Raw genomic sequence first — 17,758 nt, forward strand, 5'->3', positions numbered from 1 at the left:
GAAAGGAACACCTGCCTCTGTTATGGCTGGCGCTGCAGCATAAACTCAGCCTCTTTATCTGGAGGGGACAGCCTAAGGGCACCAGCTATTTGTGAGGTGAGCAGGACATTGTACTCGGCAGGTGCTTCATTTCACCCTTTCTTTTCATCCCCTGCTCACTCCCATCCATACTGGTTGTGGATATTTTTGGAGCATGTTGGTGTGTGCACAATTATTATTTTTGGTCTTTGTTTTGATTACTAGTTAGAGCATTTATTTAGAAGGGAGTCTTTTCAGGCTGTTTTGTTGACTTTTGTGTCAGGATAGTGAGTTCTCCTTGATCATCTTTGTTTCGTTGATTCTTCGGGGGCGGGAGGAGTGTATTTGGGGGAGTGAATGAAACTCAAAATTTTCATAACAAAGACAATTTCCCCTGCCACCTTTTGTGTCTGCTTTTTGTGGTTTGTTTGAGTTGAGGGAAGGAAAAGAAGAGTTCTTCCTTTGTGTTTGTTACGTGTTTGGCAATGGGGTGAATGGAAGATGGTTCCGTAAGGGGAGGTTATAGGATGGAAGAACTGAATGGGTGGAGGAACAAAACTAAAGGGACTGAAAATACCATAAATCAGGGCCTTAATGGGTACTAACCATGTGCCTAACTTTAAACATATAACCAATCCAATTGACTTGACTGGGACTACTCACATACCTTAAAGTTAAGCAGCTTTCTGAATCAGGGCATAAAATGTAAAATGCCTCTCTGAAGAGGATGTAAGCTTTGGGGATAGAAGCCTTTGGCCCAATCCACCCAACTCCCACTGATAAAAGTTAACGTGATGTAATTGGGCATTCCAGATTCCTTGTAGACCATTTTGATTATTTAACACATGGTGTGGCTGTGTTACCACTATTAACAGGTATTATGAACACCTCTCTTAATGAGTATGCTGGCTATCTTTAGACAAGAATCCTTCTCTTCACACTTGAGTATTTGTCACTTACCACCAAGTCTCATACCTACACCATTTGAGAAAGAGAACTGAGAAAGTAGCAGCTACTCAACTTCAGGTGCACTGGAATACTAATACCTCCAATTTGATTACCAGACTTTGGCATTTAGGCTATCCTTGTCAGGGTCACAAATAAGTCTCGTGCTGGTTTTGGATTGTGGTCAACTAGTCATTTTGTTCATGCTGGGTCCTCAGTAGCATTTGACACACTGATTATGGATGGTAGTTTCAGCAAATAAAGAACATTGCTGCAGTACCTGGAACTGTCTTTTAGTTGTTCCAGTCATTCCAAGAAAAGAGCAGTAATATGGTGCTGATGGAAAATTATGTGTTATCACTAAGATTTAAATATGGCAAACCCCAAATATCTATACTATGACCCATATTTTCAGTTACATGGAGTCTCCCGGTGAGTCCATTTCTAAACACAGGGTAGAGTATCACTCGCACACAGATGAAACACAACTATATAGCTTTAGCTTGATTGCCACTGCTCTGGAGGAGTGTTTGGAAAATATTAGGTCTAATGCATCCATCTACCACCTTAACTTCAACCCTGGAAGAACACAAGTCTTGCAGAAGGAGAGCTGTCACCTACATGACATATCGTTCATGCTGACTCCCTATTGTAGGAAGTTAGGTTAATAGTTGGGTGTCACTTGTGGTCATGCCCTCAACGGAAATGCATACTACTAGTGGCATATTCATCCCAGGACACATTGCAATAGGAATAACCTGTGCTCACGAACACAATATTAGACTGATTTTCCCTTGTTCATAATACAGTGGCATAATTATTAAATGCCAAAATCAACAGTGACCACATTACACCTGGCTTGCATTCTTTATGTTGGCTGCCTGTGAAGTGGCTGGCTGATTTTAAGCTAACATTGCTGATTTTTAAAGCCCTACCCCTGGAACCCAAGTATATTTGAAATATCCACCTGGACTCTGATCTTGACAGTATGTTGTATATGCACAAAACCAGCCATTTACGGATCCAAACATTGCACCTCAGGTCAGCCAGCAATTGTACATTTTCTGTGATGGGCCTAAGCGTGTTCCCCAGACATCTGTCCACATCTAAAATATTGCTGAAACAATTTGATGTTTCTCTTGCCCCCAGTGTTTATTAGCTTCCTAGCCTATACTTCTCCTCCACCCCACACACTGCTTTTATTTTAATGGATTCACTGAATTAATTTCATTTTTATTCTATTAGGACGTATTATGTTTCTATAATGTTCTATTGTACTTTCAGAACTATGTTATGAAAGGCACAGACCCTTGACAGGATGGATGGGTGTTCTAAAAATAAAGTGTATTTTAACACACTTAATAAAGTGTATATATATACACACACACACACACACACACACACACACCAAGGTACATAACACTTCTTGAAGGATATGTACAGCGGTTAGTCATGGTGGAAAAAAGTTTTGCTTTTTCTCCCTAAAATTCCTCCCGCAAATATTGTTTTTTAATAAAATAAAATAAAACAGAAAATGAATGACTGAAATAGAAAATTTCCAGAAAAAGTTTCATTTAAAAAAAATAACAGAAAATATTAAAGCAGCTCTAACCTTTTACTTTTCAGTCAATTTTTTGTAAAGATCTCCAAAATTATATCTATAAATATATGTATTTATATGCATTTACAAACATAACATGCATATATTTCATTATTTACACATTTGGAGTTTTACTACTCTACAATAAAAGTCCCCATCCGCTAGGGTGATGAGATGTCCCGATTTTATAGGGACAGTCCTGATTTTGGGGTCTTTTTCTTATATAGGCTCCTATTACCCCCCACCTCCGTCCCGATTTTTCACATTTGCTGTCTGGTCACCCTACCATCCACTACTCAGGACACCCTTGAAAATTGTTTAAAAGCACATTAACAACCAGATTTGTCAATTACGTCCAATCCAATCAAATCAAATCCTCTAGCAATAATATAGATACAACAATCAATCATCCTCCCCACGCAACCACTACCCAGCCCTATCCAACTCTCGTTTCCCGACAGGAAGGTGTAAAGGGTGAGTTTTGCAGCAGGCTATCATACTCTAGCTATTATAGAGAGGGAACAGGGAAAAAGTTTTAAAGATCTGGGGTCAAAACACCCTACCAGCCACACCCTCTCTTCATACCCATGGGCCTTTAGCTCCACTCATGAACTCTTGCTGATTTACTTAGTTGGACACCAGCAAAGAGAATAATGATGACAGACAGATTATTAACACCTGGGGGGCAGGGACCCCATTTTCATACAACTTTTATCTAAAGGGCCAAGCAAATGTATGGTGCTACATAGAGAAGTATCTTTTTTCTTACTATAAACTAGATCTCAGAGTGGAAGAACATTCCTGGAGTAAGACTGCATATCCTTCTTCAGCTGCATGTCTTAGAATGCACCCAAAGGATACGTACCCTTACTTCCTCTATACATAACTGTGAAGAGAAGCAGCAGTTCTTCTCTGCCCCCGGCTGGAGGAGTTGCTGCCATGACACACCCCTGCTCAGGCCAGGCTACCAACAAGACTTAATCTCAGATATCTAGCAGGGCCAGGAGGAAACAGTGACTAATCAGGAGCCAGCAGGTCAGTTAAGGAGGCTTGACTGCTTCTTCTCAGTCTCAGAAGAAGAACTGGGTGAGACTGGAACAGGGGAGGAGCTTTCTAGTGCAGCCCCGAGTCCCAGGACCAGGACTAAGTGCTTGCCTTTGAGGTTGGTTTGTTTTTTTAAAAGCACAGACAACCAAACTCTGAATTACTTATTCTATTTGACTGTTTTTAGATATTGACACCGAGTTGATGGCAAGGACTATCCTGCTCCAGCAGCCACTAGGGATGTAAATATCCATTTAAAAAGTTAACCATTTAAATGATTAAAATGTCATTTAATCGGTTAACCAATTAAACGTAATGGGGCTGGGACTGACCAGCTGGCCCAGGGCTGCTAAGGCTGGCCGGCTCCAGGGATGAAGGTTAATGGTTAGGGTCGGTTACCTGGTAAGACTAATGCTTACTGGTTAACCGTTTAATATTTTACATCCCTAGTGGCTACAACTTCTAGACTAAGGCAGGGCATGCCTATAGTGCCATGCCTGGTGCTGCAGGGGCGCTACAAAGCAGCCCCACCTGTGGCAATAACTCAACACACTCAGGGAAACTCTAGGGTCGGTTCAGTTTTCCCTTCCAGTGCACGGGTCTGTGTAAAAACAGCTAACAGAGGTGATTTCAAAATGCTGTCAGACATGGAAATATCACTAACCATAACCTGCTTTGTTTAGCCGACTTCGACAAAAAGTCAAAGCAACTAATAACCCCTAGGGACTGCTGGTTTCCATGTCCATGCCCACCCTGTATTACACACATAGGTACTTACGTTCCATAAAATAGGGGCCAGGTTCAATTCGCCATACGATTTGTCCTTTCTGCGTGCCCGTCACTCCCCGGTTCTTGGAATCCCAGAAATTGGCAGGAGAATTCTCATCTGGAACAGCAAAAAGAAAACCCTTTTCTGTAAAATGGAAATTAATATTAGCCACTAACATCAGTGGATTCTGCCCAGCATGTAACCCAGATATATGTCAGGTGATAGTAGCCAGGGAATGACTAGCAACAAGAAAGAGAGGCCTTAACATTATTTCACATTTAATAATCTACAGTTCATTGAGTAAATAACCCCTTTTCTTTATAATCTGCAGGTTTGTTTGTTTGGGGGGCGGGGGTTGGAGTATCCCATTAAACCAAAAGACCATTAATCTTGGATCTTGCACAAAAGAGAATGCTTGTTTCTGGTTTCTTGTCCTAACTGATGGAGATTAAAATAGGAATTCTGAGAACTCAGATTAAACGGTCAATGATAAATGGCCTTTCACTTCACTGCAGCTCTTTATATCCATTTATGCAACGAGAACAAACAGATATATAAATATAATAAATGTATGGCGTCTTGTTAAGGGTAACCTGCAAAGGCAAAGTATTAAATTACAAAGACTTTACTTGGTGTTAATTTCAATATCTAGGCTAATGGGAACAAGCAGCATGTTAAAACTGAAAACACCACTATGTTTTTCATTTTAGAGGTGCCACATTGTACATCCTCATCACACCGGCCCGGCCCGCCAGAGGCTTTTCCTACACATGCGGCAACCCCTGTTTGAGAAACCCTGCCTTAAACATTACCTGAACACACATAACGGATAGTTTATGAACATTAATAAGTGACAAGCTTTCAATAGAGACCTTACACGTTACCCTTTATGGACAAATACCCTGTAAGCAGTGTGTTTGATGACGCAAGTTTGTCAGATCTGAGATGAGAGTTGTTTGCAAAGAAGAGGGGACCCTTTGCCAAGGGACCTTTGTGTCATCCACTAAAGTCATTGGGAGTCTTTCCATGGGCTTTGGATCAAGCCTTAAATGAAGAAACTGCACAAGGTGCAAGCTGCCTCTGAAATCTTGAGTAGTGAGAAGGTTCCAGATTTTCCTAACACTTCAATTTGTTTAGTCAGGATGTAAAACAATATCCCACATAGTTAGCATCCTGTTTCTCTCCCCTTTCATCAAAAACACTGCCATCTCTAACCACGCTTCTAAATCAAGTATAGTCAGACTTGGTGCTTCAACTGCTATAACAGAGAGGTGGGGAAAATTAATAAAAATTACAGATTTGCGAGACAGCTCAATCCACATAATTAATGTTTGTTTGTTTGGGGGGCGGGGCAATTTTTTTTTAATATGGTTATTTCCTATTTGAGTTATATCATTCAACTGGAAGAATGATTATCAGTAGGAAGATGATTTAAAACTTCAGTGCATGGATTTAAACAAAAAAAATATTTTCCTTACACACCAATAAAAATGAAAACTAAACTAATATACAAATATATTAAAAAAAAAATCTACCTATGGACTGACTCTCTCACTCGCACACACAAACACACAGAATTAAAACTCTGAACTAAAGTCTCAGAAACTAGTTCTTTGGTCCTTGGTCGGCTGAACTGAAGTAAAAATGCTGAAGAGGACTAGAAGCCACAGGCCAGGATTACTGCATTCATCCACGGGCAACTTCAGTTTTAACCAATCGTAGACCCTTTTTTGGCAGTTAATCCAACTGCTATTTGTTCAGCTGGCTGACCGAGTTGGAATCTGTGCCAAACAATTTGTCTAAAATCAGTAACCACAACATACAACATGCAATAAAATACAATCTTCGTACATCTGTAATTTGCCAAATCAAATTTCTGCTCTAGCAATGCAAGATCCCCAAATTCCTGTTTGTGGTTACTATCTCTTTGCCTGGGTGGAAAAAAACCCTAACAATGTTCAATCAGATACAACAAGCTCTAGAAATTAACAATTGCTACATAATGATTAGTACCATTTGGTGGATGTGGGATTAAGCTAAATTCTTTTAAAGTGCTGATCTACTCCAAAAAAAATGACTTGTTCAAATAGTATCAAGTGGTTCCATGTTTACCACGTCTCTATTACTTCCAGATCAAACTGTTCAGTTTATGAGTAAATTAAAAAACAAAAACAAAAAAAAACAAAAAAAACAACACCACTACTAGCCCTGTAAACGAAATCTGGAATCTGAGACTCAAGATGAATTTTTTTCTTCTCCTGCCTCATCATCAATAATAAAAGTTCTTCAGACAAATTAGGCTCCCATATCCACCTGTGTAACCCAATGTCCTCAAATTGTGTCTTCTGCGACAACTGTGCAAAACTACTACTGCCCACAGTTTTGCATAGGCGTAACTGGCTAGACTTTAGTGAACAATCCTGTGGACAATGCGCAAAAAGGAACAGAAGCCAACTCATTTTTCCTTTCCATTGTTAACTCTGCAGGGATACCTAGAGTAAAAACAAATTTGTGTCATTGCTGTCAACAGACATAAGCTGGGATATGTATAGCGAACAGCCTTGTTGAGTAAGAAGGTGCCATTTTTACAAAGTCACTTTTCAGACTCTGCGCTATTCTTATAGTTCTTATTCCATTTTCTACTATAGTGCTAGCTTCGTCATGCTGTCTCAGCTTTTAATTGCTGTCTTTTTACTTTGTTCACTTGGATAAACAGTTTTTACAGTAACACTGAAAATATATTCCCTGTTTAGCCACCAGGCATTCAAACACTAGTGAACACACAAGCCATTATTGGACTGAATTCCTGGAATTACCCTTAATCCTTGGTGCCACAGTCTTGCTGAATGGGCCAACAGAAACTGGGATTTCTGTAGAGAGAATGGCCTCAGCCGTCAGAAGAAATGCATCACTCTGGTGTGGTCTTCCTGGCTAATTAAGTAGTAGTACTGGCGTACTTTGAATGGGTCTGACGTTAGATGGTCACAATGAAAGATCTGGATGGGGAGATCTATATCAAGGTGAAATGGGGGAAACCTACAGGGCTTGAATGGAGAAAAAACGAAACAGAAATTTTTCTTTCTTCCAGAGAAAAGTCTCCAGAGACCACCTGATTCTACCCATGGCCCTCAGTCTGCACTGGTAGCATTTCTATGGTGCCCCAGACAGAGTTTAAACCTGCTCTCCTATGGCAGAGAGCAGCCATCCTGCTTGCATCCCCATCCAAGCTGAAAGACCTTGCTGCTAGAGCTGCTTCCAAGCACACAGTTATGATGAAAAATTAAACACCCTTTTGTTTGATGAATCAAGCCCATGGTCAGAAATCCCTACAACTATGTATCCTGGGGACCAGATAAGATTTGACATACAGGTCTCTCGCAACTTACACGCATTTAACATGCGCGATTTCAACTATACGCGTACCGCTGGAGTGGTGGGCGTGGCCTCAAGCGGGGGGGCGTGGCCTCAAGATTAAAGGTCCTGGAGCACCAGCTGTGGCTGGGAGTCCCAGGGCCTTTAAATCACCCAGGGGGCTCCCAGCTGCAGAGGTGGCTGGTAGCCCCTGTGGCTAACTAAAGGGCCCGAGGCTCCAGCCACCGTGGAGCTCCGGGCCCTTTAAATGCCAGCCCCAGCCCGGCTGCCAAAGCTGCAGGAGGGATTTAAAGGGCTCCTCCGGGGCTCCCCACTACAGCGGGAAGCCCTTTAAATCCCGCCCGCAGCTCCGGCGGCCGGTGGAGCCCTTTAAATGCCCCCCGGCCCGGCCGCCGGAGCTGCGGGCAGGGTTTAAAGGGCTTGGGGATATAATTTCAATGATATGCGGTTTTCGCTTTACGCGATAACCGCTGAACGGAACCCCCGCCTAAGATAAGACTTGCCTGTACACAATTTCAAATTGTAAGAGGAAAACGTTTGAAAAATAATTTTTAACAAAGTTTGTGTTTTTTAAATTTAATTGATTAGAAAACACCTATGATTTTTGTTAAACTTACAATTTGATTTCAAGATACCATTATGGAGCAGCTCATTTTTCTATGCAAAGATTATGACAGACATCCAGTCAAAACATATTTGACTTTATTCAATATCATTTTAATATGCAAAATACTAAAGAGCTATAAAAATATCATCTGGGATTTTCCCACATTTACAAAGTCATAATAACAGCTACATTATCCAATGCATGAAATATAATCTTCTAAAAAAATAACCACCTTGAAAAAAGGACCTTTTTTGATTGGCTGGCAATCAAAGATTTTCTATATTTGTTAAATCCATGACTAAATATCTCAAGAGAGATCCATGGCTTCATGTCTCAAATTGAGAAAGAGACGACAAATGATAGCTGTCATATAACTACAAAACAGAAGGCTCTCCCTTACTTGATAATTCTTGCTTTGTTGAAAATATATTGATTGCCTAGGAATGATAGAATAGGGTACACTGCAGTAGTTTTACATTCAGCTGTGAAATTATCAGTAGGGGTTAGGTTTCTCCTATACTTACAATAATCCCAGGCATGAAGACTTAAAGCATAGAGCAGAGGTTTTCAAACTGTGGTCCGCGAGCTCCATTCAGATGGTCCGCGGACAGTTCCCTTTAAGGTGGGTGGTTGCACACAAGAGAATGAAGGGCCACCCACCTAATTAGTGAAGCCATGCAGGTGTGGCTCCACTAATTAGAGAACAAAATTTGTATTTGTAGAACAAAAAATTGTTTATTATTATTAAGGTTATATATATATATATATATATATATATAGCGCTTTTATCCAAAGTGCTTTACAATAGTTAGCCAACGGTAAAAACAACATTTGGAAAGATTATTAAGTGGTCCGCTGAGACTTCCAGCAATTTTCAAGTGGTCTGCAAAAAAAAGAAAAGTTTGAGAATCACTGGCATAGAGTCTTTTCATGTACATATTACTGCTACCTCATCAAAGAATGCAAGCTTCAACTGGTCTTGTTTTCTCCTCTTTCTTCTAATCAGCTGAAATTGTAAACTGGGATTTGAAAATGAAGTGTTTCAGCAAAATATGAATCCAAGCACTTAAAGGGTCAAATATTCTCAAAGGCTGATAGTTTAGTAAGCAGTGTTATTGCTTCTCAGTCACACCCACCACATGCTGGCAGACCTCCTCAAATGTATTGCCATTTATTAGTATCTCAACACAGGATCTGCACTGCCGCTGAAGGGGGAGTATCTGACATTAGAAATCCTATAGCATCTAACGAGGAAAAGAGATTTATTAAACTCTGTGTGTCATCTTTTTTGCTACTCTGCCCCAGGAAAAGGATAAACTCCCTAAAATATACCTCCTCAGAAGCAACTTGTATAAAATACCAACAAATGATAAGAGTTAAAAACTGAATCTTCTAAAGACATTACAGATTTACCAAGTCTGAGGCTAGCCTGATAGTAACAGTACTGTGAATGGCCATGTGCAGATACATGCTCATTTTCTGGCCTCAGTTTCTCTGGCCTGCAGCATCCAAACTGTTGAAAAGTATGAATGGGGAAAGGCTTTCCATCACTCAAGAGCAACTTCCCTGGCCAAGTAAGAAGCCACATCAACAGGCTCAGGAGTCGTCTTGTTGAGTCCTCCTTGGCCAGAAAGTTAGTGCCTATGTTACTAGGTCTCTCTGATAGCGTTACATTATGATAATTGTGATTACTTGATCAATCAGAATGGATCCTTCATAGTGTTTCACAAAACTCATAATGCAAATGTGTTTTTTTAAGAAGGTTCTAAAGTGAAGGTCCTTCCTATGAGGTTCTTCTAACTCACCTAGTTTGAGAATGCCCAGAATCTTTAGTTAATAAACATGGAAGCCAGTCATCAGGCTTTGAAGTGTGCACTCTGTGAGATGTTGTGGTGCTTAGTCTTACAGTTCTTTTCTTAAACACCACCAATGAAGAACAGCAGGAACACCTCATACAATAGCCATGGAGGCAGCCCCTCCTTGATTATCAGAACCAGGGGTGGCTCTAGGTATTTTGCTGCCCCAAGCACGGCAGGCAGGCTGCCTTCGGCGGCTTGCCTGCGGGTGGTCCCCAGTCCCACAGATTCAGCGGCACACCTGCGGGAGGTCCGCTGAAGCCACGGAACCAGCGGACCCTCCGCAGGCAAGCCGCTGAAGGCAGCCTGCCTGCTGTGCTTGGGGCAGCAAAATGCCTAGAGCTGCCCCTGCCTGGAGCCGCCCCTGATCAGAGCAACACTTAAATGGAACCAACTGTTATCTGAAACGGGGTCACACATTCTCACCTTAAGTCAGGGAACCCATGATTCTGTTTGGATAATAGGAAAGTCTGGATTAGTGTGGAATGAATAATCAAGGTTGCACTCTGTTATCTCTGAATTCACATAATTAACAAATGCATTGCTGCTGAAACATTATTTATAAAGATGGCTCTGGCTCCCAGTGCCTAAACTTGCAGATAATGAAGCACAGAGACAAGACAATTACAGGCTTATAACATGCATCAGCTAAACTGAGCGCAAATTTAGAGAAATATTTTGTCCCTTTGAAAAAAAATAAATTCTAAAAATCAAACTCCAGCACTGAACGTTCATGGAGGACTATTCACATTGTGAAAAAGAAAAATATGCTGCCCATAGCTGTTTAACTACTTAAAAAGTTAGTATAAATCAATTCCTTTACTTTAGTAGGTTTAAAAAGAGTTTGTGATATACAGCGTAGAGAAAAAGTGATCTGAAATACATTCAGTCGCTGAATGGCTTTATTTGCGAAAAAAATTTATCTTTATTATCATTCATTACTTTAGAATGGTCTTGCAATCTAAAGCTCTTCAATAACATTCATGCAGCACAGCCTGGAAAAGATCGATCATGGTGCTAGCAACATTGTCCATGCTTTAATCTATTACCTTCCTTTGGAATTTACCTCAATCTCTTTTTCTGGAATTTGTTTTACTTTATGTGACGCTTTCTGATTTGTTATGGCTTGTTTTGTAGCTTTATTTTTTTAAATAACTGTTCATGTTCTTTAGACTTAATTTAATCTTGCATCTAATTCTTACATCCTACATTTAATCTTAACAATTACATTTTTCAAAACTTTAGGCCATTCAGCATTTTAGATGAATTTCAATAAATTATTGTGCATTGAAGGCTACATTCATTCCACATCTATTTATCGAGAGAGTGGTAAGGGGTGGCTTTATGCTCTGATGTATTACAGAAGCTATTAAAGTGGATCTCAGGCTGGGGAAGGTTTCAAAGCTTCCTTCTAAGACAAGTTATTATTTCTGTCAGGTGTTCTCTTAAATGGTTGACAAGGCACACATTTCTGTCCCTACCTTCTCACGCTGACAGTTTTCATTTTGATACACTGTAAAAAGATGCATGGTTTTGCAATATTAAAGAGTTCTGTGGGCACCAATAAAAGAAGCATCACATAATTCACTGGAGAATCTTGTGTGTGTACTTTAAGCAGTGAAACAACCTCACTTCTCTTCTACATCAGCAAAAAAAAATGCTTAAAAACAATCAAAAGTGGTATCAACACACATTAAGGGGAGAAGGCAAATTTAATCCCGAGGCCTCACTCCTCTTCTTAAAGTTTGGCAAGCAAATTAAAATCTTGTGAAATAAAGCATCCCCGAAAAGCAAGTCTCTAGATAAATTGTATTAAAGCAATTCACTTAAAATGCACTAAATGCAGTTCAGAGCCTTTTTCAACCTTCCCCTACTTCCAAATGTTAATGACTAAGTGTGATTTATACTCTGATAAAAGTCAGAGTATAAGCTGACTGTGCATGTTTCACAGGCTTTCCGGAGGGAAACAATTTTAACACAGAACACGGATTTAATACAATCCTAAAGTTGCCTGTAAAGGATCCACACTTCACTGCACGTTCTAGCCTTACCTCACTACTGCAAAGGATCTCTGCTGATCCTAAACTGCATTCCTTCATATCAGGCCCAATTAATGAACTGGAGAATCAGAAAATGAGACAGACATTCAATAGGAGGTAATCTGCATGATTCATCTTATTCATGCGTCAGTTCTGTTTTCCAATGATATGCAATAAGTTTTACAGAAGTTGCCTTCTGGAACCAGACAGTGCAGCTCAGTGTTGAAGAACTAACACTATACTATCAGCATTGTGTAATCATCACTTCAAAAAGGTGCTTCTGCATTTTCTCTCTTCCTTCTGTCATTATAAGGAAGGGATTTAAGAAGGATGTTCTCAAACTCCTAAGGAGTTTCCACCAGTTACACACAATTGACTGTCCTCCTTTAATCAAGGGCTTATCTAGGTTCAAACATCCTAAGTCAAAATATATAAAGTATTACGTCCTTCAAACTAAGCTATTTGTGGCCACTCCCCTCTAAAGGGTACAGGATGCAATAGCTCCATCCTCCCTCAGCTTCCTTCCTTTAGTTTTCCATGGGAGAATTCCAAAGAGCGAGTTACATCCCACATGTAGTTAAGCAGACTGATATAAACAGGAGGACTTTAAAATCCCAGAAATGACAGCACACCAGTCACAACAAAGAACAGTGGGGAGCTCACTGGGAAAGCTGGCGTTTGTTTTCCCAGTATTTCACCACACTGTATGATTTCCCTGCAAAGCCATTTATTTTAAAGCAGTTCAGGTTGCTCTGTGTCAATCTGCTGGTGCAAAGATGCCATAAAGCTGTTGTAGCCAGCCACTGGAGGAGTCCTCAGCACAAAAGGATCAATGGGTGGCCAAGAACTGCTTCTACTAGGCCACCCCCTTCCTCGAAGGCAACATAGGCGGCAGGGGCAGAGAAAGGCAGCATGGTTAGGGGTCCCTTATACCAGCTGATCTGACTGCTAGAATCCCTACTTGTGGCCACTGGCATAAGGCTTCTCTAATTTATGCCACGGACCATATCTGTGCCAGCATGGCCCCAGGATCAGGGGAGCACAAAAGGTGGTTTAAGGCCAGTTTTGCACTATGTTCCCCTTCCTAAATGTCACAGAGTTCTTCAGTCATGCTCAGGATCTGGTCCACAAGTTCCTCACCAAGCCCTGTCTTACCGTATGTTTGTAAAGCATTGCATAGGTTTATAGTGCTAAAATTTTTTTGTTATTTTTGATAATAATTAGGTAATTAATATTGACCAAAACTGGACCCAAAACCCCACAACTGCCCACAGAAGTGTTTGTTCATACTCGAGAGAACTTTCAGTAAAGCACTTCCAATCAATCAGGTGAGATGAATTTGCTGCAAACAGACTTGGTAACTTCTGTATTATTTCCATAGTGCCATCAGTGCACGTGACTTTTTACGAACAATCAGAGATGCAATCCCTGCCTCAAAGAACAGTGATAGGAAAAACCTGAGAAAGATATGAGAAGGGAGATTTAAAATACAGTATAGCAGAAGACTGAGGGGCCAGATGCTGCTCCCACTGAAGTCAATGGCAAATCCCACACTGAATTCTATGGTCAACATCAGGCCTTAAGGGATGAACAGTGCAACTCTTATCTGTGTAAACAGTTCAGCCTGGTGTGAGCAGTTCCACAGTGACTCAGCTAGATTTTCAGGATCAGTCCCAGGCACTTACTGGAAGACTGACTTTAAACTGAAATAGTCAAGATAATAGCTACAATTAATTTACCTATCCTGGAAACAGAGAAAACTATATTGTAACTTCAAAGCACACATGTGCTCTCTAGAAACACAGCAGGTGCTTTCACAGGTTGTGAGAAATACACATGCATGAGGGTTTAATTATTTTCAAATCAAGCCCCATCAATGTTTTAAGAAGAGCCAGATTCTTGATCTATTTAAAAAGACTGCCTTGCAAATTTCCTTATGCTACTGGGGATTCTAAAATTTTGATTAATAAAGACACAGCAGTTAAGTCTACAGGTGGTGTGCAGAAAGAGACAAATATAACAGATAATAGACTCACTTAAAATCTTACTACTTTACAGGGGAGAGAAGTAGCCATCCTGGTTCCTGCCCCATAAGACACTTTGACAATATGTGATACACAGAGGGATGTGGTGCAGTTGTGCGTCACCACGTGATGAGGAGGAAAGCATTTAACAGCCTGCCATGAGGCTATAGGTCAAAGTTCTGGACTCTAACATATCGGCCTTCTGCAAAATAGTAATGCAGTCCCTCTACAAGGAAACACAAGTAATGAGTATGCTCAGATTTATACACCCACAATCAGAGATTTAATGTTGCCATCCATCTCTTTCAGCCTTGCGGAGTGTGTATTTGCTTCTAAAACTCTAGCTTTCATATGCTGGCAATGTGTTTTTCTGCTTAATTGCAAAGGAAAATATATTTACAGCCTTTTCCATGGCAAAAAAAAAAAAAAAAAAAGGAAAAAAGAAAAGGATTCCACTTATACAGGAAGCCAAACTGAGGTCATCTCTGACCAATGTTCTCCACAGGGAACATACTAGAGGACAACACCATTTAAATGACAGCCAAAGTTATTTGTGCTTATTATACTGTGTTTGTTTACATATTAGGAAGGAGGATTAGCACTTTTTAGCCTACTCTTTCGATCCACAGGATGTTCAGGAATGAACTGCATACTTCTCCAATTCATAGACTCTAAGGCCAGAAGAAACCATTCAATCGCATAGCCTAACCTCATGTATATCACTGGCCATTAAATATCATCCAGAGACCCCTATATTGAGCCCAATTACTTTAGTTGAACTAAAGTATTTTAGTCCTCAGGAGCATAAACTGTTGTGTGCCCAAGGCAGAGAACAGGACAGATAGAGGTACCACCAATGCCCATAGCTCTGACAATGGCAGGGAACTGATTAGGTGGAATATGCCCAGATAATCCCAGCAGGTGATCCATGCTTTGCAGATGAAGGCAAACAAACAAAAACAACAAAACCAAAGTACCTTCCTGATCCTAAGGATGTAGAGATATTAAAGAAGGTACTAACAGTGATTCCCCCAAGTGACAGTGACCCCCCAGTTTCACCAAGTACAAAAATCTTTTAGTTCTTCTGTTAAAACTTGTAAGCTAATGTCTGCAGAAACCATTGATTGTATCTGTCCTGTGAAAGATACTCTATTTCTATGTAAAACTTACAAACAAGTTAATTGACTTTGTTCTTGAAGTAAACACTATGCTAGCCTTAAGCTGTAATTGATACAATGTAAACAAACAGACCCCCACCCTCTGTGATTTACCAGACCGGGAGTCTCATAGGAATTAACACACACCCCGAAAGTGGTGGAGACAGTAAATTAAAATATGGTTAAGATATGGAATGTATGTTGATGAATGCTTGATGTGCAGGAATAGGGAGGTGCCAGCCTAGAAAGGATCCATCGGCCAAAGAATGTGTCAAGTGGACCACCAGACAACCCCCAGAGGGTAAACTGGGATCCACCCCAAACACCTGGAAGGAATGTGCCACTTTAAACAGTGTGGAGCCACCAGTAATGTGCCATCTACTGATTGAGTCAACAACAGCAGGGTGAAACAGCTCCCATAGACTAACATAGGAATTAATTCCTATAGGAATGAACTCCAAAAACTGAGGACTTTAAGTCTCTGGTTCTGCTGCCAACCTCCAGGAGCATCAGGTGCATCTGACACAGACTCAGCTCCATCCTCACGACCAAGATACCTGGCCAGTAACTTGGCATGAGCAACTTCTAGGCTGGTAACTATAACACCTATACAGAACCTGAATGAATGATTGTGTGAATGAATATATAGATAGATATATAGAGATATAGATAGACAGACAGATACACACACACGTGTGTGTGTGTGTATATTCCATATATATATACTTATTCTATATATATATATATATATATATATATATGGAATAAGTAGTGATAGGAATAAGTAGTTAAACAACGTTGTTTATTTTATCTTTTGCTTTATTATTATATTTACAATAAATGTGGCATCTTTGCCTTATCCAGCTTAACTGGTGTTGGAGCCCGTGCCCACTGCAACACCCCCAGCTCACCCCCCTTCCCAGCTTGTGCTCTGTGTCCCAGACCCAGTTCCACCCGTGCCAAACCTGCGGGTTGGCGCTTGCACCACACCCATTCTTGTTTCCTCTCTGTGATCTTCCCTTCTCCTGATCAGTTACACCCTGAGCATGTTAGCAAAACATCACCCAGGCATCTAAGAAAGAGGATTTTCTGAGCTACCTCAAAGTACTGGTCCAACCAGGCCAGTGTCCCATCTCCAGCAGCAGGCAATTCCTGATGTTTAACAGGAAGGTGAAAAACAGAAAAAGACTAAAGCAACCCCCACCCTTATCCCCGCCAAAAAAACTTTTCATAGATTTCAAGGGCAGAAGGGACCTTTATGGTCACCTAGTCTGATCTACTGTATAGCACAGGCCATAGAACTTCCCCAAAATAATTCCTAGAGCATATATTTTAGAAAAACATCCCATCTTGATCTGAAAATTGCCAGCGATGGAGAATCCACTACAACCCTTGGTAAATTGTTCGAGTGGTTAATTACTCATTCTCTCCTTCTTGAGCTGTGAACACCAGAACTGGCCAGTATTCCAGCAGCAATCACACAAGTGCCAAATTAGGAGTATGGAGGTTATTTTACCGCTATCTCATTTATGCATCCAAGGATCACATTAGCCGCTTTGGCCACAGCATCATACTAGGAGCTTATGTTCAGCTGATTATCCACCACACCCTAAAATCTTTTTTCTGAGTCACCGCTCTCCAGAACAAAGTCCACCATCCTATATGTACGGTCTACATTCTTTGTTCCTAAATGAGCTGCCATATTCCTCCAATTTTCTACTAGTTAATTCTTACTTTTGCTCCAGATGTTGCACAGAAGTGGAAACCCCAAGAAGTCTCCAGTACTGCACCTAAACTGCAAGCTTCAAATATGTTACATTACTGAAGTTTAAATTAGTTGAGGGGTGAGGAAGGCACTAGTCTCTTGTTTTCATGCAAAGCTTTATCCTGCCTTGCAGCTTGTACCAATGTATTTCCCTCCCTTTCTAAATCCCCTTTTTCATCATCATCATCATGGACACTGACATTTTAGGTCATTATTAGAGTGTCTCTATGGTGTACTATGCAATATGGGTCCTTGGTGATATTGGATTCACAGCAGCAGTTCAGTGGGTTAATTAACTGGAACAAAGGGCACGAGAAAGACACTCCTTTCAGAATGTCACAGAATACAGTGGTGAGGAATTGAGAGGAAATTCCACATTTCAGTATTCCAAGTTGACATCATTTAAATTCAAAGTATTCAAAGACAAAAATAAAGCCCTTCACCCATCACACTCTGGCAAAGATTCAACAGTGCAATAACAGGAAGGAAATGACCTCAAGATTAAACTCTTTCCTGAAGATCTCATTAATCCCACTGTAAAATGACGTGCATTTCACACTCA

General features: G+C 40.6%; 1 protein-coding gene across 5 annotated transcripts in view; it reads right to left on the reverse strand.

Moving 5' to 3' along the window:
* Window positions 1-17,758, reverse strand: part of HECW2 (HECT, C2 and WW domain containing E3 ubiquitin protein ligase 2) — a 268,755-nt gene that overhangs the window by 113,200 nt on the left and 137,797 nt on the right. For all 5 annotated transcript variants that reach the window (XM_045032746.1, XM_045032745.1, XM_045032748.1 and 2 more), the window contains exon 3: window positions 4,386-4,493. In XM_045032746.1, the coding sequence (XP_044888681.1) occupies window positions 4,386-4,493 (108 nt within the window). The remainder of the gene's footprint in view (window positions 1-4,385; window positions 4,494-17,758) is intronic.

This window comes from Mauremys mutica, chromosome 10, assembly GCF_020497125.1.
Source record: "Mauremys mutica isolate MM-2020 ecotype Southern chromosome 10, ASM2049712v1, whole genome shotgun sequence".
NCBI classification, from domain to species: Eukaryota; Metazoa; Chordata; order Testudines; family Geoemydidae; genus Mauremys; species Mauremys mutica.